A 24,018-nucleotide genomic window follows, 5' to 3' on the forward strand; every position below is an offset into this window, starting at 1 on the left:
CAAACTTTTGTAACCCCCACACAACACTCAGAGACATCTAGTGATGGTGCAAATGTTTGCAGGCTCTCAGAGAGACCGCATGCAGAGTGTCATTCTGCAAACCACACACCAATTAACAATGACAAAAAGGATCACCAGGATGAAAATGTTTTTATGCACTGGTGCCATAGCCATTTTATCAAAAGTATGGACAAACAGAAGGCCCTGGAACCTACAATACATATTTGGCAAAGTCTAACAAGTTTCTCTCCCCACAAGAATATTTTTCAGGAAATACAAGATGCTTCAAGACCAAGAAGCCATGCCAAGCAGCAAACGCTATGGTTGGAGACAGTCTGGGCCCAGGCTGCGTCACAAGGGAGTATGGTCACAAGTGAATACGGTAGCATCATTCCTTTACTTGTTAGATCCAATGTAGCCATTGTTTGCTTTGATGTTCAAACAGCCACAGTTTCCAAATTAAACCTGCATCATATCTGCAGTGACAATTGTGCTGTCATTGACACAAAATGTGACAGGAAAGATTGGCACAGGCCAGAAACAATTGTTTGTTTGTTATTCAATCTTTAAAGACACATTTGTAAATTCTGTACCTGATAACATGCAGCAGATAGGACAGAATGCATAGCAAGCTATGTTAAATCACTGTATAAATATCTGTGATATTCATTGTATGTCTTTTTGTTTGATTCATAGTAATCCTGGCAACCTGTATACAGAATGGTGCAAGACTCCAAAAAGACTCCAATTTACAAGGGAAAAGGTCTTCATTAACCCTTTCATCGCTGCTATCCAGAAAAATCTACATAGCATCCCTAAAGACTGATATATGGACAAATCCTCAAGGAGTTTTCCAGTTTCACAAGAAAGGGGAAGGTTTTAATTAACCCTTTCATCACAAGTAATCATTACTTGTCTTTCAAACTACATGTACACCCCCACAACAGTGTACAGCACATCTCATCACTGTGATTATACAGAACTGTCTCATCCCTTCATATACCTTAATCAAATATATGTAAACATTTGTCTGATATATATATATATATATATATATATTATATCATTGTATTATATACCTTGTAAATATTTTATGTTTTTTTTTTACATTACACAGTAGATACTACCTATGCTTCCTTCGTAAAAGCTTCAAAAGTAATTAAATATCTAATACAGGATGGTATCCCGCGTTTTAACAAATTGGGCCAAGATTATTAAGAGGGTGATTAATTCTCTTAATAAAGACTGTAACAAGTCAAAGAGAAATATTTGTAGCATAACAGGGTCAGTGTATATGCACATGGCTGCATATAAAATGATACTGGATGGAATTAGATATAGTCAAAGCCATTCCTAAATGATATTTAATATCTGTTTGAAGCAAAATTGTATTCATTTATTGTATTGATAGGATGTTACTATATACACATCAAAAGCATTTTAAATAATTATTAGTCAAAATATAGGTAGGATAGAAAACGCCTTTATATGGGTTAAACTGGTATAGGGTTATTTAAGATTGAGATGTATAAATAGGTTCCATGTAGAATAAGGAGACTTAAGACTGCATGGTAATTTATTCAGTGAGGAAATACAGTAAACAGAGTAGGTGTACTACTCCTAGCCATTTGTGGTACTATTGCCCGAAGACAATTAAGACCTACTATTAACAAGCAAGCAAGGAAAGAAAGAAAGAAAGAAAAAAAAAAGACTGTTTCATATATGCCTGTTCTATTCAAAATCACAACCTGTTTTGTGCAAAGCAATATGGACACTGGTCACAACTGCGGCATTGGATAAACGCAAAGGAAACAGAACTGCTAAAGACTGTATAAAGACTATTACTATTACCGAGGGTCATCACAAGTACTGAGTTGCAAACTCAAGATCACAGTACGCAAAATACACAGCACTCGACGTACAAATCCCTCTGCCTCAAACAGCGAAATGGCAAGCAAAGGAGCAGCTGCTATGAAGAATTCTACTTCAACTGCCTCCATAATGCAAACGCAAGGCGTCTCCAATTGACCACGCAGATGACAGTCTTATCCCAGTAAATTGCTACAGCCAAGAACAGCAAAAATGTCCAAACGTACTGATCCAGATACAGAAAAAAAGGTCTACAATTGGGCTATGGTATTCCAAATGTCTGTAGAAATTAGTTTTCCTCATGAATACTGAATAAAAACCTGTCTTGTCTGCTTTAGTTAAAAAGTAAAATAAGGTTAGGTAAGCTAAGAATTTTTAGAGATTTTTAAAATCACAATGGTTATTATTATTACACTTATGGTTTATATTATGGTTACAACAAAAGTTATGTTTTGAAGAAATATTTTGAAATGTATTTGGAAGCAATTACGCTAGTTTAATGTGTGGCCAATCAAAATAATTTATCATGGCCACAAGGGGGCGACTGTTGACATATAGGTAATTGTCCGCACTCAATATAATATTAGGGCAATGGATGTTGTCTAAATCAAAATATAATTCATTATAAATAGGCAATGTAACCATAGTGAACAGTATACTGGATATATATATAGTAAGGAATAGATATGAAATATGTTTGAATGTATGAGGTAATGTGTAGCTGATTTAAGAAATTAGGTTTGTATATGTGTTTATATATTTAACTGTATATTTGTGTTTTACTGCAAGATGGTGTAGGGAACAGGTTTATTCTGCTCTAGCCATAAATAAGGCTAGAGAGGTCACAGTAAGATCAAGAGTCATTGTAGAGGAAAGGTATTAGGCCATAAATGATAATAGGTGTGTGACAGAGCTCTGTTGGTCATTGGAATTCACAGGTGTGCTTACAGTAGATCAGAATCAAGGTTTGCAATACCTATCACAATTATAAAACTGGTTTGTCTATTGTCCAGTAAAGGTTAAAGCTAGGGAGCATAAATTAACTACTATGAAAAGAGATCACATCCATTGATAAAACATGGTGTAACCCACCCCAGGAAAACTTGTCAATACAACAGAACTTTGGATGAAAAGACATTCCAGATTTTACAATACTATACTTGCTTAAGGCAGTGTGGACACCACACTTTTATGACACCATGCCTCTGTGAACAGGACACGACAGCCCAGTTCAATGTTTGTTTTATTACACCTTGGAATCTGACAAACCTATAATTATCTATTCCATTGGAAACTATGAGAATATGATAGTTTGAATTGGTAAAATATGGGATAAAAGGAGCAGGTTTTTTAGTTAGAAATTAGAAGAAGGAGAAGGAGGAGAAGGAAGGAAGTCAGTCAGGAGGAGAAGAAGTCATGGAGAGAACATCAAGGAGGAAAGGATATTTAACTTGCAAGTATACACTTTATGTTAGCAATTGAAACTGTTTGTGAAACTTATGTCATGTTGTTTTAGGTTATATAACGAAGGAAGCATTAGATAAATAATTAGTATATAGATCACTACTGTGTATATCTTATTCTGTACGCTTTGATCTGCCTGTAAATAAATAATCATATAAAAAGAGCGGTAATATTCAAGCTTGAACTCTCTTTAAGGAATCTTAACTTCATAATTTCATAAGTCATATATATAAAGGACAGCATTGTCCATGTGCAGCACACAGAGTCTACTGATAAATATGATTCCATAAATCAATAGTACAGGGCTGAGGTAGAGGACTGAGGCTGGAGCACGATGGTTAAAGACGTGGCGGAGGGCGAAGAACTGTGGACTGTGACTTGAAAGACGAGACTGTAGATGATGAACTGTGGAACTGAGGATGGTGGTTGAAGACGAGGCTGGAGACAAGGACTGTGGTTTGTTAAACAAGGCTGAAGATAATAATCTGCAGGCTGTGGTCGGTGGTACAAAGGCGTGGCTGACGAAGGAGATCTGTGGAGTGTGGCTTGAAAGACGAGGCAGAAGACCCGGGGCCGACTGTGCCCAAAGAGTCTTACTGGACCGGGTTTTCCAGGAGCGCTTCCACAGGCAGTAACAGGCTAGAAACGGCAGGGCTGCAGCAGCAACAGAGAACCGACCAAGTAGGGTCAGGAGGAACCAGAATACAGCAGGAATCCTGGTAGCACAGGCTAAAGCACCTACAACAGGGTTGTAACTTGAAGCACTGGCATCCCTGTCCTAAACCAGCCCCCTTTTATAGGGAGAGCTTCCCCTGGATTGGCTGGAAGAAACAGGAACTATGCTTAAAACTTGGTCTCCAACATGGCGGCGCCCTGTAATGCAGACCTTTTTGCAAAGCCACAATGCTCACTGCCCCTGGCCTCCTAGCAACAGCTCAGCAAGAGCGACCCGCCGCCACGAGCGGACCCCCTCACCGCCGCTACTGCTGCCCACGGATCCGGCGCAGCAGCCCACCTCCGCCGCTGCCCGCACATCGCCAAGGAAGCCAGCCCCGCGGCCCCAGCGTACCGGTAAGACTCCGGATGCTGACAATTATCGAATGACTGCGCATGCGTATGCACCGGAATGCGCAGGAGCGAGCCCAAATAGCAACAGAATAGTGCAAAAATTTAGATCGGTAAGCGTACGCAAGGTAATTGGTAGGAAGCAGATGTTTATGGGTGGTAACTGGCCATTTTTGGGGAATGTCAGGAAAAACGCAGGCATTTCAAAGCGTTTTCTGGGAGGGTGTGTGACGTCAGCTCCGGCCCCGAACAGCCTGTTTGTATCACACTGTAGGAGTAAGTCTTGGGCTACGCACAGACTGGAAAAATGATTCGATGGTGAGTGAGTTGCGAACGGATTTGCAGATGTCCGCTGTCTGGCAAGGTTTTTGTATGGCATATGCATGTATTCGCACACTTGCACAGGGCGGGTTTCCACTCTCTATGGGCAGCGACTATCTGATCGCAGACCTCAGCAAATTTGCAGAGGAGCAATCAGGTCTGAATTAGGCTCATTGTTCCAGCCATATGGGCTATTTTAGTATAGAGAAAAACGACAGATACTGTAAGTTGTGTGTGAACTATGCAGAGTGGTGCTAGTTGGGTAGAATAACCCTGGAGGGGCTTTAAGAGGGACGTCCAGTAATTTGGTAACCTTGCCTGAAAAGATGGGTTTTCATTGAAACTAAACAATAAATCCCTCTAAATCAGTTTCCCAAAGTCCACCATTAAAGTCCATTAAGGATAGCCATGCTTGAGCACAGGTGACCTGGGCCCAAATGTATTAAGCCTTAAGAGATAAAAGTGGAGATAAAGGGAGGTATTCAATTGTTTGAAAAGACAGTTGGGTGTGTGGTTTTTCCTATATAATAGACAGGAAAAAACAGACACCCAACCGACTTTTCAAACAATTGAAAATCCTCCAAAGAGTGATAAATGTCCAGCCAACCAGCTCCTGTCATTTTTCAAACACAGCCTGTGACATAGCAGTTTGGAAGCTTATTGGGTGGTCATTTTATCTGTCTCCACAGTATCTCTAGTTAAGGCTTAATACATTTGGGCCTTAATTAGTACCTCTGTCAATTTGATATAACCATCTGGACTCAAGCATGGATATCTGTATAACTTGGACTGTAATGGCAGAGTTTGGAAAACTGTGCCCTACATTGTACTACAGGGAAAACATAATAAACTCAGACAACATATCAGAGCTATTCTATGAAAATTACATACGTAACACTGTAAAAAAACTGTGTATCTTTTGAGTTTTCAACATAGATTGACAAGTTAAAAAGATAGCTCTTAGGTTTCCAGAAATAAAATAACACACGCAAGCTCTTAATTTGGAGTTGAGGTGAATCATCAAGTAGATATTTCCTTTACAAAACGGTGGTAGACTTGGCTTATCCTGTACATGACAACTAAATTTTGTGAATTTTGTAAATTTTGTGTTGGGTAAAATGGATAATTTTTTTTTCTACTTCAAAAAATAGGATTTTACTTACCGGTAAATCTATTTCTCGTAGTCCGTAGAGGATGCTGGGGAATAGACGGGCTCCGCAGGTGATAGGGCACTTTAAGAAAGCTTTGGATTCTGGGTGTGCACTGGCTCCTCCCTCTATGTCCCTCCTCCAGACCTTAGTTAGAGAAACTGTGCCCAGAGGATATGAACAGTACGAGGAAAGGATTTATGTAACCTAAGGGCGAGATTCATACCAGCCACACCAATCACACCGTATAACTTGTGATAAACTACCCAGTTAACAGTATGAACAAGTAACATAGCCTCGGTTCAAGACCGACCAACTATAACATAACCCTTATGTAAGCAATAACTATAAACAAGTCTTGCAGAAGAAGTCCGCACTTGGGACGGGCGCCCAGCATCCTCTACGGACTACGAGAAATAGATTTACCGGTAAGTAAAATTCTATTTTCTCTAACGTCCTAGAGGATGCTGGAGACTCCGTAAGGACCATGGGGATTATACCAAAGCTCCCAAACGGGCGGGAGAGTGCGGATGACTCTGCAGCACCGATTGAGCAAACAGGAGGTCCTCCTCAGCCAGGGTATCAAACTTATAGAACTTTGCAAAGGTGTTTGATCCCGACCAAGTAGCAGCTCGGCACAGTTGTAGTGCCGAGACCCCTCGGGCAGCCGCCTAAGAAGAGCCCACCTTCCTAGTGGAATGGGCCTTAACCGATTTAGGCAATGGCAATCCTGCCATAGAATGCACCTGCTGAATCGTGTTACAGATCCAGCGAGCAATAGTCTGCTTTGAAGCAGGAGCGCCAACCTTGTTGGCCGCATACAGAACAAACAGAGCTTCAGTCTGGTCACGTAAATCTTCAAAGTCCTGACCACATCCAGGGACTCGGAGTCCTCCAAGTCCCGTGTAGCCACAGGCACGACAATAGGTTGGTTCATATGAAAAGATGAGACCACCTTGGCCAGAAATTGAGGACGAGTCCTCAACTCTGCCCTATCCACGTGAAAAATCAGGTATGGGCTTTTATATGATAAAGCCGCTAATTCCAAAACACGCCTTGCAGAAGCTAAGGCCAACAACATGACCACTTTCCAAGTGAGGTATTTCAACACCACTGTTTTGAGTGGTTCAAACCAAGGTGACTTGAGGAAACTTAATACCACGTTAAGATCCCAAGGCGCCACCGGAGGTACAAAGGGAGGCTGAATATGCAGCACTCCCTTCACAAAAGTCTGTACTTCAGGAAGAGAAGCCAATTCTCTTTGAAAGAAAATGGATAAGGCCGAAATTTGGACCTTTATGGACCCTAATTTTAGGCCCACATTCACTCCCGTTTGAAGGAAGTGAAGCAGACGGCCCAAATGGAACTCCTCCGTAGGAGCAGCTCTGGCCTCACACCAAGAAACATATTTCCGCCATATACGGTGATAATGTTTCGATGTCACATCCTTCCTAGCCTTGATCAGGGTAGGAATGACCTCCTCCGGAATCCCTTTTTCAGCTAGGATCCGGCGTTCAACCGCCATGTTGTCAAACGCAGCCGCGGTAAGTCTTGGAACAGACAGGGCCCCTGCTGCAGCAGGTCCTGCCTTAGAGGAAGAGGCCACGGATCTTCTGTGAGCAACTCTTGCAGATCCGGATACCAAGTCCTCCTTGGCCAATCTGGAACAATGAGAATTGTTCTGACCCTTCTTAGTCTTATTAATCTCAACACCTTGGGTATGAGAGGCAGAGGAGGAAACACATAGACCGATCTGAACACCCATGGTGTCACCAGAGCGTCTACCGCTACCGCCTGAGGGTCTCTTGACCTGGCGCAATACCTCTTTAGCTTTTGTTGAGACGGGACGCCATCATGTCTATTTGAGGCAGTCCCCACCGATCCACGATCTGTGTGAAGACTTCTTGATGAAGTCCCCACTCTCCCGGATGCAGGTCGTGCCTGCTGAGGAAGTCCACCTCCCAGTTGTCCACCCCTCGGGATGAACACTGCTGATAGTGCGCTTACATGTCCTTCCGCCCACCGCAGTATCCTGGTCGCCTCTGCCATGGCCACTCTGCTCCTTGTGCCGCCTTGGCGGTTTACATGAGCCACTGCCGTGATATTGTCCGACTGAATCAGAACCGGTTTGTTCTGAAGCCACTCCTCTGCCTGGCGTAGGGCGTTGTAAATGGCCCTTAACTCCAGGACATTGATATGGAGATAAGTCTCTAGGCTTGACCAGAGACCTTGGAAATTTCTTCCCAGTGCGACAGCCCCCCAACCTCGGAGGCTCGCGTCCGTGGTCACCAGGATCCAGTCCTGAATGCCGAACCTGCGACCCTCTAGGAGGTGAGCACTGTGCAGCCACCACAGGAGAGATACCCTGGCCCTGGGAGACAGGGTGATCCGTTTCTGCATATGTAGATGGGACCCGGACCATTTGTCCAATAGGTCCCATTGGAAAGTCCTCGCATGGAACCTGCCGAAGGGGATGGCCTCGTATGAAGCCACCATCTTCCCCAGAACCTTTGTGCAATGATGCACCGAAACCTTTTTTGGCTTTAAAAGGTTCCTGACCAGGGCTATGAGCTCCTGAGCCTTCTCCACCGGAAGAAAAACTCTTTTTTGGTCTGTGTCTAGAATCAGGCCCAAAAAGGTCAGACGCGTTGATGTACTAGCTGGGATTTCGGTAAATTGAGAATCCAGCCGTGCATCTGCAACGTCTTCACGGACAGAGACACGCTGTCCAGCAACTTCCCCCGAGATCTCGCCTTTATAAGGAGATCGTCCAAGTATGGGATAATTGTGACACCCTGCTTGCGCAGGAGCACCATCATTTCCGCCATTACCTTGGTGAAAATTCTCGGGGCCGTGGAAAGACCAAACGGCAACGTCTGAAATTGGTAGTGACAATCCTGTACTGCAAATCTCAGAAACGCCTGGTGAGGGGGGAAAATCGGAACATGAAGGTACGCATCCTTTATGTCCAGGGACACCATCCAATCCCCTCCCTCCAGGCTGGCGATGACCATTCTGAGCGATTCCATTTTGAACTTGAACCTTTTCAAGTACAGGTTCAGGGATTTTAGATTTAGAATGGGTCTGACCGAACCGTCCGGTTTCGGTACCACAAACAGGGATGAATAATAACCCTCTCCTTGCTGGAGATGAGGAACCTTGATTATCACCTGTGAATGTACAATTTGTGAATTGCCGCTAACACTAGCTCCCTCTCTGACGGGGAAGCCGGCAGAGCCGATTTGAAAAACCGGCGAGGGGGCATGTCTTCGAATTCCAGTCTGTATCCCTGGGAAACAATCTCTGTTGCCCAGGGATCCACCTGTGATTGAACCCAGACGTGGCTAAAAAGACGAAGACGTGCCCCCACTTGATCTGACCCCCCCCCCCCCCCCCCGGAAAGCCCCAGCGTCATGCTGTGGACTTTGCGGAAGTAGGGGAGGACTTCTGCTCCTGGGAACTAGCTGAGTGCAGCTTTTTTCCCTTGCCTTTACCTCTGGCAACGAAGGACTATCCTCGTACCTTCTTGTTTTTATTGGAACGAAAGGACTGCATTTGATAATGTGGTACCTTCTTAGAATGCTGCGTGGGAACATAAGGTAAAAAATTCGATTTACCGGCCATAGCAGTAGAGACTAGGTCCGAGAGGCCTTCTCCAAACAACTCCTTCCCCTTGTAAGGCAATGACTCCATATGCCGCTTTGAGTCGGCGTCTCCCGTCCACTGTCGGGTCCACAAGAGCCGCCTAGCAGAAATAGACATAGCGTTTATTCTAGAGCTTAGTAAACAAATGTCTTTCTGAGCATCCCTCACATACAAGGCAGCATCTCTGATATGCTCCATGGTCATTAGAATGGTATCCCTATCTAAGGTGTCCATCTCCGTAGATAAGGAGTCTGCCCATGCCACGACAGCACTACAAACCCAGGCCGACGCCATGGCCGGCCTAACTATAGTTCCTGAATGTGTGTAAATGTGCTTCATGGTAATTTCCTGCTTGCGATCAACAGGATCCTTGAGGGAAGCAGTATCCGGAGAAGGCAGTGCCACCTTCTTGGATAAGCGTGTCAGCGCCTTGTCTACTTTAGGCGCAGATTCCCATCGTATCCGATCCTTCTGTGGAAAAGGATACGCCATGAGAATCCTTTTGGGAACATGGAGTCTCCTATCCGGAGATTCCCAAGCCTTTTCGCATAATTCGCTTAGCTCAAATGAGGACGGAAACGTGACCTCAGGCTTTTTCCCTTTATACATGTGAACCCTCGTGTCAGGGACAGGGGGTTCCTCCGTGATATGCAAAACCTCTTTTATGGCAATAATCATGTACCGAATACCTTTTGCCACCTTCGGCTGTAATTTTGCATCCTCATAGTCGACACTAGAGTCAGTATCTGTGTCGGCATCTGTGTCAGCGACCTGGGATATGGGGCGCTTTTGAGACCCTGAAGGTCCTGGCACCACAGGGACAGGCAGGGACTGGCTACCTGACTGATCCCTAGCTTCAGCCTTGTATAATCTTTTATGCAGAAGATTTACATTTGCATTCAAGACATTCAGCATATCCACCCAGTCCAGTGTCGGCGTTGCCGACCTGACATTCAAGCACTCCCCCTCCACATTAAGCGAGCTTTCCTCATCAAACATGTCGACACACACGTACCGACACACTGCACACACCCAGGGAAATTTTTTCTGAAGACAGTATCCCCTGAAAGGCCCTTTGGAGAGACAGAGAGAGAGTATGCCAGCACACACCGCAGCGCAACAACCTGGAGACCAACACAGAATGCTTTTCCCCAGCAGCGCTGTATTATACTTTATCCGCCAATTATGTGCCCCCCTCTCTTTTTAAACTCCCTTCACCATGTGTAAGCAGGGGAGAGTCCGGGGAGCTTCCTCTCAGCGTTCTGTGGAGAGAGAAATGGCGCTGGTGAGTGCTGAGGGAGAAGCCCCGCCCCCTCGGCGGCGGGCTTCTGTCCCGCTCAAAATCGTGTAAAATGGCGGGGGCTCAATTATATACATGTACAGTGCCCAGCTGTACATGTATATACCTATTTGCCATCTAAGAGGTGTTATTATTGCTGCCCAGGGCGCCCCCCCCCCTGCGCCCTGCACCCATACAGTGACCGGAGTGTGTGAGGTGATGTGGAGCAATGACGCACAGCTGCAGTGCTGTGCGTTACCTCTGTGAAGCTGAAGGCTTCTGCCGCCTGAGACGTCTTCTTGCTTCTGTTCTTCTGGCTCTGTGAGGAGAACGGCGGCGTGGCTCCGGGGGTGGACGCCCAGGACGAACCTGTGTTCACCCCCTCTGAAGCTAATGGTGTCCAGTAGCCGAGGAAGCAGATCCTATCAGTTAAGTAGGTCTGCCCCTCTCTCCTCAGTCCCTCGATGCAGGGAGCCTGTTGTCAGCAGTGCTCCCTGTGAAAAAGTAAAAATCCAAACAAAAATGCTTTCCGTAGCAAAGAACTCAAGAGAGCTCCCTGCAGTGCGCCCTTCATCCTCTGGGCACAGTGTAAAACTGAGGTCTGGAGGAGGGACATAGAGGGAGGAGCCAATGCACAACCAGAATCCAAAGCTTTCTTAAAGTGCCCTATCTCCTGCGGAGCCCGTCTATCCCCCATGGTCCTTACGGAGTCCCCAGCATCCTCTAGGACGTTAGAGAAATAAGAACTTTGATATTACATCCAACTTTAAAAAAAACTTCCTCATGTTAAGGTTTAACATAAACGTATATATTAAACCTTGTACAAATGTCCCGTACATAACAGTGGAATGGCCCATCAGTAGAACTAACAATTGTACACAGTGGTGATGCTGCTAGGCCACCGGGATCCGTTCAATTTGCCAGCTGTCGGGATCCCAGCTATCAGAATACCGACGCCGGAATCCAGCCAGCCGACAATGCTGCCAGCCGGAATCCCGGCAAAACAGGACTATACCCACTGGTGGGTGTCCACAACACCCATAGAGTGGAAATAGATCCTGTGGTGAACGCGAGCCACCGAACCCGCAGCGTGGCGAGCGCAGTGAGCCTGCAATGGGACTCTTTGCACATGCCCCTCTGCTGGCATTCTGGCAGCTAGGATGCCGCTGTCGGGATATGGACACCCCGCATCCCACCCGCCGGTAAATCACACTGATTCTGGGCCACGCATACACTGAAGAAACCTAATTAAAAAACCTGGACATTGTGTGCACACACTACAGCTAATTTCACTGCTGCAATATAATATTTGAACACTATGTGGCTTACACAAATACTTTCATTTGAGTAATGCATCCATGAACTGTGTCTTTAATATTCTACAATCACATACACTTCACCTGTAGCGACCATTATTAGGCATCTAATCAGTAAAAACCTGTACAGTCTTTTCAAGAATGTGCTAATTTCGGATTAAAAGATCAACATTATATAGTCAGTCAATAGGTCGACAATAGATGGTCAGTCAATAAGTCGACAGGGTCAGAGGTCGACATCTAAATTGTCGAAATGGACTTAGGTTGACAGGGTCAAAAGGTCAACGTGTAAATGGGCAACACAGAAAAGGTCTACAATGTATTTTTTTTTTGTTATTTTAATCGTAATCCTCTGCAAAGTGCCTACCCCTAACCGTTCCCTCTGGCAGCCTAACCCTCCCCAAGTGCCTAACTCTAACCGTCCCCTCCAACAGCTTAACCGTCTCCCAAGTGCCTAACTCGAACCGTCCCCTCCGGCAGCTTAACACTCCCCAAGTGCCTAACTCTAACCGTCCCCTCCGGCAGCCTAACCGTCTCCCAAGTTCCTAACTCTAACCGTCCCCTCTGGCAGCCTTACCCTCCCCCCAAGTGCCTAACCATAAACGTCCGCTCCAGCAGCCTAACCCTCCCCCCAAGTGCCTAACCCTCACCGTCCCTATGGCGGCCTAACCCTCCCCAAAGTGCCTAACTCTCTATCCCTCCGGCGGCCTAACCCTCCCCAAAGTGCCTAACCCTCACTGTCCCTCTGGCAGCCTAACCCTCCCAAAGTGCCTAACTGTAACTGTCCCCTGTGGCAGTCTAACCCTCCCCCAAGTGCCTAACCCTAACCCACACCCTATCTACCATTTAACGGTCAAGCTTTTGACTGCTGAATTACTGACTGTCTATCTTCCATCCGGATAACACTGTTACATGCTCCTGGCATTAAAACAGAGTACATATACAATTTCTGCTTAGAATAGGATCTTTGGCAGCACTGAAAATACAGTAAGATTTTAGGATTGGCAAATATTGTTTAAGTAATATTTTAGAACTGTGAATCTCTACTGTGTATCATGTTATTTTATATTACACATTTTTTATGTAGCAATTCAAAAGCATTTTGGCAGCACGGATGGTATAATTGTTAGCATTACTGCCTCACAGCACTAAGGCCATGGGTTCAATACCCACTATATGGCTCTAACTGTGTGGAGTTTGTATATTCTCCTTGTGCTTGCGTGGGTTTCCTTCCGCAGTCCAAATATATGCTAGTTGGTTAATTGGCTCCTAACAAAAAAAATTAACCGTTGCGTGAATGTGTGCGCGTGTACATGTGGTAGGGAATATAGATTGTAAGCTCCACTGGGGCAGGAACATATTTTAGATTTCATATTTTCAGATATGGGAGACTCAACCTGTAATACTATAAGAATGGCTTATCACTTTTTCAAAACTTCTTTAAAAGATGTGGAGGGGTAACTATTTTGACTGATATTGTATTTTCGAGCCGTTAAGCTTGTGTAACCATGGCCTTCAATGTTACTGTAGTGTGTTCCATTCATAATGTTGATTGTTGACATCATGCATGGCTATAGTATGAACGGAGCAGTACTAGGAGTGAACGGCCAAATATTCTCTGTAAAGCGCTGCAGAATATATGTGCACTGTATAAATAATTGGTGGTAATAATAATTTAAAAAAAGTATTATTTATTGATTGATTTAGTGATTTTACGCAGTAGACAGAGCGCTGTTCCAATAATTGTTATTTTAGTTTTTAGGGAACATTTCAAGTTTGGAGGTTAATGGAAAAGACTTGTATGAGAGAGAGCAATGCACAGAGTGGTCGCAGCCGTAAAAAATCCTGTAACCAAGAACCGAAGCACAGTAATGAGCACAACCTGAGTGTGGATGAGAAACACTAATCTTTCGCAGAGCAGAAGGGCTGAGTTGGAGATATTTTGAGACAGCTTTGTTGATGGCCTTAAATGTTAGTAGAAATATTTCATACTGAATTTAGTAATGCACAGTACCAGCAACAAATGTAGGAACTGATAGAGCAATAGCAGTAAAAGAATGTTTTGCAAGGAAAAATAAGAATTTACTTACCGATAATTCTATTTCTCGTAGTCCGTAGTGGATGCTGGGGACTCCGTCAGGACCATGGGGAATAGCGGCTCCGCAGGAGACAGGGCACAAAAATAAAGCTTTAGGATTAGGTGGTGTGTACTGGCTCCTCCCCCTATGACCCTCCTCCAAGCCTCAGTTAGGATACTGTGCCCGGACGAGCGTACACAATAAGGAAGGATATTGAATCCCGGGTAAGACTCATACCAGCCACACCAATCACACCGTATAACTTGTGATCTGAACCCAGTTAACAGTATGACAAACGTAGGAGCCTCTGAACAGACGGCTCACAACAATAACAACCCGAATTTGTTTGTAACAATAACTATGTACAAGTATTGCAGACAATCCGCACTTGGGATGGGCGCCCAGCATCCACTACGGACTACGAGAAATAGAATTATCGGTAAGTAAATTCTTATTTTCTCTAACGTCCTAAGTGGATGCTGGGGACTCCGTCAGGACCATGGGGATTATACCAAAGCTCCCAAACGGGCGGGAGAGTGCGGATGACTCTGCAGCACCGAATGAGAGAACTCAAGGTCCTCCTCAGCCAGGGTATCAAATTTGTAGAATTTTGCAAACGTGTTTGCCCCTGACCAAGTAGCAGCTCGGCAGAGTTGTAATGCCGAGACCCCCCGGGCAGCCGCCCAGGATGAGCCCACTTTCCTTGTGGAATGGGCCTTGACAGATTTAGGTTGTGGCAAGCCTGCCACAGAATGTGCAAGTTGAATTGTGCTACAAATCCAACGAGCAATCGTCTGCTTAGAAGCAGGAGCACCCATCTTGTTGGGTGCATACAATATAAACAGTGAGTCAGACTTTCTGACTCCCGCCGTTCTTGAAATATATATTTTCAATGCCCGGACCACGTCCAACAACTTGGAATCCTCCAAATCGTTAGTAGCCGCAGGCACCACAATAGGCTGGTTCAGGTGAAACGCTGACACCACCTTAGGCAGAAAATGAGGACGCGTCCGCAGTTCTGCCCTGTCCGTATGGAAAATCAGATATGGGCTCTTATATGATAAAGCCGCCAATTCTGATACTCTCCTGGCTGAAGCCAGGGCCAGTAGCATGGTTACTTTCCATGTAAGATACTTCAACTCCACCGATTTGAGCGGCTCAAACCAATGGGATTTGAGAAAATCCAAGACTACATTAAGATCCCACGGTGCCACTGGGGGCACAACCGGGGGCTGTATATGTAGTACTCCTTTTACAAAAGTCTGGACTTCAGGAACTGAAGCCAATTCTTTTTGGAAGAAAATCGACAGGGACGAAATTTGAACCTTAATGGACCCCAATTTGAGGCCCATAGACAATCCTGTTTGCAGGAAATGTAGGAATCGACCCAGTTGAAATTCCTCCGTGGGGGCCTTCCTGACCTCACACCACGCAACATATTTTCTCCAAATGCGGTGATAATGTTGTGCAGTCACCTCCTTCCTGGCTTTTACCAGTGTAGGAATGACCTCTTCCGGAATGCCTTTTTCCCTTAGAATTCGGCGTTCAACCGCCATGCCGTCAAACGCAGCCGCGGTAAGTCTTGGAATAGACACGGTCCCTGCTGAAGCAGGTCCCGTCTTAGAGGTAGAGGCCACGGATCCTCCGTGAGCATCTCTTGAAGTTCCGGGTACCAAGTTCTTCTTGGCCAATCCGGAGCCACTAGTATCGTTCTTACTCCCTTTTGCCGTATAATTCTCAGTACTTTTGGTATGAGAGGCAGAGGAGGGAACACATACACTGACTGGAACACCCACGGTGTTACCAGAGCGTCCACAGCTATTGCCTGAGGGTCTCTTGACCTGGCGCAATACCTGTCCAGTTTTTTGTTGAGGCGGGACGCCATCATATCCACCATTGGTTTTTCCCAACGGTTCACAATCATGTGGAAGACTTCTGGATGAAGTCCCCACTCTCCCGGGTGTAGATCGTGTCTGCTGAGGAAGTCTGCTTCCCAGTTGTCCACTCCCGGAATGAATACTGCTGACAGTGCTATCACATGATCTTCCGCCCAGCGAAGAATCCTTGCAGCTTCTGCCATTGCTGTCCTGCTTCTTGTGCCGCCCTGTCTGTTTACGTGGGCGACTGCCGTGATGTTGTCCGACTGGATCAACACCTGCTGACCCTGAAGCAGGGGTTTTGCCAGACTTAGAGCATTGTAAATCGCTCTTAGCTCCAGTATATTTATGTGAAGAGACATCTCCAGGCTTGACCATACTCCCTGGAAGTTTCTTCCCTGTGTGACCGCTCCCCAGCCTCTCAGACTGGCATCCGTGGTCACCAGGACCCAGTCCTGTATGCCGAATCTGCGGCCCTCTAACAGATGAGCACTCTGCAACCACCACAGAAGAGACACCCTTGTCCGTGGCGACAAGGTTATCCGCTGATGCATCTGCAGATGTGATCCGGACCATTTGTCCAGCAGATCCCACTGAAAAGTTCGTGCGTGGAATCTGCCGAATGGAATCGCTTCGTAAGAAGCCACCATCTTTCCCAGGACTCTTGTGCATTGATGCACAGACACTTTCCCTGGTTTTAGGAGGTTCCTGACAAGTTCGGATAACTCCCTGGCTTTCTCCTCCGGAAGAAACACCTTTTTCTGAACCGTGTCCAGAATCATTCCCAGAAACAGCAGACGTGTCGTCGGGGTCAACTGAGATTTTGGAAAATTCAGAATCCACCCGTGTTGTTGCAGCACTAGTCGGGTTAGTGCTACTCCGTCCTCCAGATGTTCTCTGGACCTTGCCCTTATCAGGAGATCGTCCAAGTAAGGGATAATTAATACGCCTCTTCTTCGCAGAAGAATCATCATTTCGGCCATTACCTTGGTAAAGACCCGAGGTGCCGTGGACAATCCAAACGGCAGCGTCTGAAACTGATAATGACAGTTTTGCACCACGAACCTGAGGTACCCTTGATGTGAAGGGCAAATTGGGACATGCAGGTAAGCATCCTTTATGTCCAGGGACACCATAAAGTCCCCTTCTTCCAGATTCGCTATCACTGCTCTGAGTGACTCCATCTTGAACTTGAATTTTTGTATGTACAGGTTCAAAGATTTCAGATTTAGAATAGGTCTTACCGAGCCGTCCGGCTTCGGTACCACAATATAGCGTGGAGTAATACCCCTTTCCCTGTTGTAGGAGGGGTACCTTGACTATCACCTGCTGAGAAAACAGCTTGTGAATGGCTTCCAATACCGTCGCCCTGTCTGAGGGAGACGTTGGCAAAGCAGACTTTAGGAACCTGCGAGGGGGAGACTTCTCGAATTCCAACCTGTAACCCTGAGATACTACCTGCAGGATCCAGGGGTCCACCTGTGAGCAAGCCCACTGTGCGCTGAAATTCTTGAGTCGACCCCCCACCGCTCCTGAGTCCGCTTGTAAGGCCCCAGCGTCATGCTGAGGGCTTTGCAGAACCCTGAGAGGGCTTCTGTTCCTGGGCAGGGGCTGCTTGCTGCCCTCTCTTACCCCTTCCTCTGCCCCGAGGCAGATATGACTGTCCTTTTGTCCGCTTGTTCTTATAGGACCGAAAGGACTGCGGCTGAAAAGACGGTGTCTTTTTCTGTTGGGAGGGGGTCTGAGGTAAAAAGGTGGATTTTCCAGCAGTTGCCGTGGCCACCAGATCCGATAGACCGACGCCAAATAATTCCTCCCCTTTATACGGCAATACTTCCATATGTCGTTTGGAATCCGCATCACCTGACCACTGTCGCGTCCATAAACTCCTTCTGGCAGATATGGACATCGCATTTACTCTCGATGCCAGAGTGCAAATATCTCTCTGAGCATCTCGCATATAAAGGAAAGCATCCTTTAATTGCTCTATAGTCAATAAAATACTGTCCCTATCCAGGGTATCAATATTTTCAGTCAGGGAATCCAACCAGACGACCCCAGCACTGCACATCCAGGCTGAGGCGATGGCTGGTCGCAGTATAACACCAGTATGTGTGTATATACTTTTTAGGGTAGTTTCCAGTCTCCTATCAGCTGGATCCCTGAGGGCGGCTGTATCAGGAGACGGTAACGCCACTTGTTTTGATAAGCGTGTGAGCGCCTTATCCACCCTAGGGGGTGTTTCCCAGCGCGCCCTAACCTCTGGCGGGAAAGGGTATAATGCTAATAACTTTTTTGAAATTAGCACTTTTCTATCTGGGTTAACCCACGCTTCATCACATACATCATTTAATTCCTCTGATTCAGGAAAAACTACAGGTAGTTTTTTCACCCCCCACATAATACCCCTTTTTGTGGTACTTGCAGTATCAGAGATATGCAAAGCCTCCTTCATTGCCGTGATCATATAACGTGTGGCCCTACTTGAAAATACGTTTGTTTCATCACCGTCGACACTAGATTCAGTGTCTGTGTCTGGGTCTGTGTCGACCGACTGAGGTAAAGGGCGCTTTACAGCCCCTGACGGTGTCTGAGACGCCTGGGCAGGTACTAACTGGTTTGCCGGCCGTCTCATGTCGTCAACTGATTTTTGTAATGTGCTGACATTATCACGTAATTCCATAAACAAAGCCATCCATTCCGGTGTCGACTCCCTGGGGGGTGACATCACCATTATCGGCAATTGCTCTGCCTCCACACCAACATCGTCCTCATACATGTCGACACACACGTACCGACACACAGCAGACACACAGGGAATGCTCTTATCGAAGACAGGACCCCACTAGCCCTTTGGGGAGACAGAGGGAGAGTTTGCCAGCACACACCCAAGCGCTATAATATATATGGGAACAACCTTATATAAGTGTTGTTCCTTATAGCAGCTTAAATATATCAAAATATCGCCAAAAAATGCCCCCCCTCTCTGTTTTACCCTGTTTCTGTAGTGCAGTGCAGGGGAGAGTCCTGGGAGCCTTCCTCACAGCGGAGCTGAGCAGGAAAATGGCGCTGTGTGCTGAGGAGAATAAGCCCCGCCCCCTATTTCGGCGGGCTTTTCTCCCGGAGTTTTAGATATCTGGCATGGGTTAAATACATACATATAGCCTCAATGGCTATATGTGATGTATTCTTTTGCCATAAAGGTATTAAATATTGCTGCCCAGGGCGCCCCCAGCAGCGCCCTGCACCCTCCGTGACCGCTTGGTGTGAAGTGTGTGACAACAATGTGCGCTACCTTCATGAAGACTGAAGAGCCTTCTGCCGCCTGTTTCCGGACCTTCAATCTTCAGCATCTGTAAGGGGGGTCGGCGGCGCGGCTCCGGGACGAACCCCAGGGTGAGACCTGTGTTCCGACTCCCTCTGGAGCTAATGGTGTCCAGTAGCCTAAGAATCCAATCCATCCTGCACGCAAGTGAGTTGAAATTCTCTCCCCTAAGTCCCTCGATGCAGTGAGCCTGTTGCCAGCAGGACTCACTGAAAATAAAAAACCTAAAAACTTTTTCTAAGCAGCTCTTTAGGAGAGCCACCTAGATTGCACCCTGCTCGGACGGGCACAAAAACCTAACTGAGGCTTGGAGGAGGGTCATAGGGGGAGGAGCCAGTACACACCACCTAATCCTAAAGCTTTATTTTTGTGCCCTGTCTCCTGCGGAGCCGCTATTCCCCATGGTCCTGACGGAGTCCCCAGCATCCACTTAGGACGTTAGAGAAATATGTGATACCCGCGTTTGGGGTACCCCTTCTGCTAGTTAAACCAGTTGCAGATGCACTGTGAGGATTAAAATCCTTTTTACACTGGTTGCTAAGCAACTATGGCAACCAGGAGAGGAATATGTATAGCACTAGGACCCTGGGCTTTCCATCAGGATCCCTGCAGAGCGGGAAGCTGGGAGCGCTCTGATTGGCCGTGTTGTGTGGGGGGAGAAGGAGGAAGGAGAACTGCAGTGAGCAGAGAGAGAGAGAGCAGCATGGCAGTGGAACAGGAGGCAGTGTGTCATGTGTGGGTGTGAAGAGCTGTACGCGGAGGTCTGGAGGCGTGCTGCGCTGGGAGAGTCTGGGCATCGAGAGACGGCTGTCATCCTGAAAAGCAGCAGTGAGAAGTGACCGGCAGGAGCTGGCAACAGCAGCAGATAATGCAGGTACTCTACTTCACCCCAGACAGCCCCCACATATGGGCACCCAGACCAACAGTGATCACCCTGACAGCTTGCAACATCACAGCCCCTTGGGACAGATCACAGCAGGACTCTATGTACAAGGAGAGGGACATGTGGGATGTAGTTGGAGCTGCCTGCCATTGTACCAGAGAGTGCCTTAAGGGATAGGGTTGTGTGAGACCCTCTGCTTCCCCTTACCACTGCAATTGCAAGGAAAACACGAAGTGACACTTATTGCTAGACTGTTTGAGCTGCAGCACAATGTGTGTGCCAGAATTGGGTCATTTGCTCTGTGACCCACTGTAAGTGAAATGACTTACTCCACAGCGCCCTCTATTTGAAGCATTGCTAGACTGTGAAATTACTTACTCCACAGCGCCCTCTATTTGAAGCATTGCTATACTGGGATATGACTTACTCCACATCGCCCTCTATTGGAAACTGGTGCTATACATGGCAAGTAGCTGCTCCACGGCACCACCCGTTGGATTACAAATACTGTGCACAGTGCGAACTCATTCTACAGCACCCCCTGTAGGACAGTGATATAGCTGGAACATTTTGTCAGCAGCATAAACTGAACATGTCCAATCTAGCGCCATCTAGTGACCCGTCAATATAACGCATGCATACTCATGAAACAGCTGTATAAGATGTCTGAGTGTTGAAATTCTGAAATGCTTTTGTGTTAATGTTATGTTATATTTTTAGTATGTGACTAAAAGTATCGTGGCTTATTGAATTGCACTGAACTCTACTAAGAGGTGAATTTAGTCACATGGACCAGTGACTAACCCTGTCTATAATAAATCTTTGTTACTGTATCCCACCATAGTGGTCCTTTCACCTTTAAAAGGGGGGTGTTGACTATACTGGGGTATCCCCGTCCCTTCTGCCCAGGTCCTACGCAGCCTTCCCACGCAGATTCCGCCTGACGTCGCGACAAGCAAGAACCGAACGACCAGAGAGGCCACAACTGGACAGGCGTGAGACTGCAGGTACGCTTAGCCACCTATCACAAATACTCCAACTGATACAGGAAGCAGAGAGTTGGCTGGTCCATAGAGAGCTAGGGAATGTACAGAGTGATCAGTATAAAGTGGTCAATAGTGTCAAATGCAACAGAGAGATTCCGGAGAATTAGAAGTGGGTAATGACGTGATCACTGTAGTCAGTGCTGCATGCAATCATGTCTATGCACAGCATTTCTGAGTCCTATGGAAATCTAATTTTAAAACGTTAGTTCCCATGTAGGTAAGTCCCTTAAATATTTTAGTACAATCAACTCCTGATGTATTAGATTAAAATGTCCAAAAAGTGAGTCTTCTGTAGTAATCAAATGATATAACTGACATTTCTGCATGCTTAGTAACGTACAAAAATGTCACATACAGTATATGACATGCTTACCTACAATTAAGGCTTAGTATGACTTCAATAGGAGACATCATTATATTTGAAGAAGTGGTTAGTATTGGCTGTATCTATCAGACGTTAAAATGACCAACATGTTTATACTGCATATGCTAGCTACAGTGATACCAGCTGAAACGCTAAGTGCAGAACATAATCAGTCTGCATAGGACAGGTACAGTACATAGGTCTGGACTAATCTTTTCATGTATCCGCAAACAAATATTCTGGTGTACTAGACACATATGTATGCACCAAACAATGTCTGAACACATACGTTTGTGCATTACTCTATCCCCAAACCAGTATGTATAGCAAATAATTTGTTCCCAGTGTTCAACAAAGTGCAGGTGGCAAACAGAAGGGACAATTTCCACAAATGCTAAAACACATGGCTACACTAAATGACTATAAATGTTAGAACAATGGACTAAGATGGTTCTCCTGACTTGTAGGAAAAAAAAACAATTTTCCATACTAATGGCAGAGGCTTGTACATTACAGAATCACTTTTATTGCCAAGTAAATCAGTACCGAATCCAGAGTACACAAGGAATTTGTTTCCGATAACCACTGCTCTCAGACAACACAAAAGGACAACACAATAGGACGGCAACAACATAACGCAGCATAACGCAACACAGAGAAGGGAAGCATGGCGGTGCTTGAGTAGCGTCTTCCGTGTAAGGTTGTGGGATGGTCTAGGCCACAGGTTCTCAAACTCGGTCCTCATGACCCCACACAGTGCATGTTTTGCAGGTCTCCTCACGGAATCACAAGTGAAATAATTAGCTCCACCTGTGGACCTTTTAAAATGTGTCAGTGAGTAATTAATACACCTGTGCACCTGCTGAGTTACCTGCAAAACATGCACTGTGTGGGGTCCTGAGGACGGAGTTTGAGAACCACTGGTCTAGGCAATAGTCGAGTTCAACATGATAATTGCCTGGGGAAAGAAGCTGTTCCTATGTCTAGCAGTCCTCACTAGCTTCGAACTGTACCGCCTGCCAGACGGCATTACTTGTTACATACAGCATGGAAGTAACTTAAAAATCAACAAAAGCTAAGAGAAGTAACTGAACATACCAGAACTGAATCCAATTTCTGTTTCACTTTCATCAGCCGCATTGATGATCTTGCAGCAATGGCAGAGGCTTGGAATGTGAGACTATCACTGTGCACTGGATCACTGACATCACTGGAAGTTTGAACAGATTCTGCTTCAAGTTGGGCAACTAAGATAAAAAAAGGATGATATTATAACGTGAAAAAGCATAAACTTATAACTGATAAAAGTATACACACATAGCCCCATATACTGTATATCTTAAAAAGAATTTTGGTGAAAAACATGTTATTTTATGGTCATTCAATCCAGTGGCGGGATGTAATGAAGTCCGAGTTCGGTGGCTGTGCGGGATACCGGCTGAACTCAGACTTTTTTTTAAAGGGGCAATCATGTACAAGTCAATCATGTACAAGGCATTAGCGTCTGTTGTACAGAGCTTATTAGAAAATCTCTACCCTATGGGGGCTTATATATTACACTGTTTCCTACCAAATGGCTAGTTCCGCATGAATAACTCACATTTAGGTTCTAGGGGTATTTAACAAATAAGATAGTTTATGTATAAAGGACAGCTGTCTTATCCTATAATAAACATAACTTTTATGAGTTAATGCCGTTATCAGATGCCATCTTCTGATGGCGATAACAGGCTTTTTTCCAATGGAAAGAGCCATGGAAATGTGAAGAGACACTGTAACTGCGAAAGTACAGTACATGTGTTATTATTTGTTGCGAGAGATGCTTATTTTTCAGAATTTTCTAATATTCCACGAAGAAACTGAAAGGTTTAGGTGACGTATAACAACAACTCCAAAGAAGCATACAAACAAATAGTTTTTTGTTCATTTTAAAATCAATTGAAGAAAATGACAAAACATATATACATTATGGACCCTTTCAATGTAATATATAATAAACATATTTGTAATAATATGAGGCTGTTGGCTTCATTTACATAGTAAAGTTCATACAGTAATGACACAACATGAACCCAGCACACTACAACATATACACCTGATCTACTCTCAGGTGATACCCTTGCAACCTTGACTTGAGCTTAGGTTTGCGGAGTGCACGTTACAAAAATATAAAAAATATATTTTAGTCACATACCAAGTCCAAATTCTCACTTTAGAAACACCATTTTCATTACTATGAATGTATTTACCAAAATACCATGAAAGTGATTGAACATTGGCATGGCTTTCTATTACATGTGGCATTGTTGTGCACATACAAAATAAATTTGAAAAATAC

The 24,018-nt window shown here is 45.4% G+C and overlaps 1 protein-coding gene across 6 annotated transcripts in view; it reads right to left on the minus strand.

Annotated features, from left to right (window-relative positions):
• Positions 1-24,018, minus strand: part of AHI1 (Abelson helper integration site 1) — a 688,430-nt gene that overhangs the window by 396,724 nt on the left and 267,688 nt on the right. For all 6 annotated transcript variants that reach the window (XM_063917381.1, XM_063917377.1, XM_063917376.1 and 3 more), the window contains one exon: positions 22,779-22,927. In XM_063917381.1, coding sequence (XP_063773451.1) covers positions 22,779-22,927 — 149 coding nt within the window. The remainder of the gene's footprint in view (positions 1-22,778; positions 22,928-24,018) is intronic.

This window comes from Pseudophryne corroboree, chromosome 4, assembly GCF_028390025.1.
Source record: "Pseudophryne corroboree isolate aPseCor3 chromosome 4, aPseCor3.hap2, whole genome shotgun sequence".
NCBI classification, from domain to species: Eukaryota; Metazoa; Chordata; class Amphibia; order Anura; family Myobatrachidae; genus Pseudophryne; species Pseudophryne corroboree.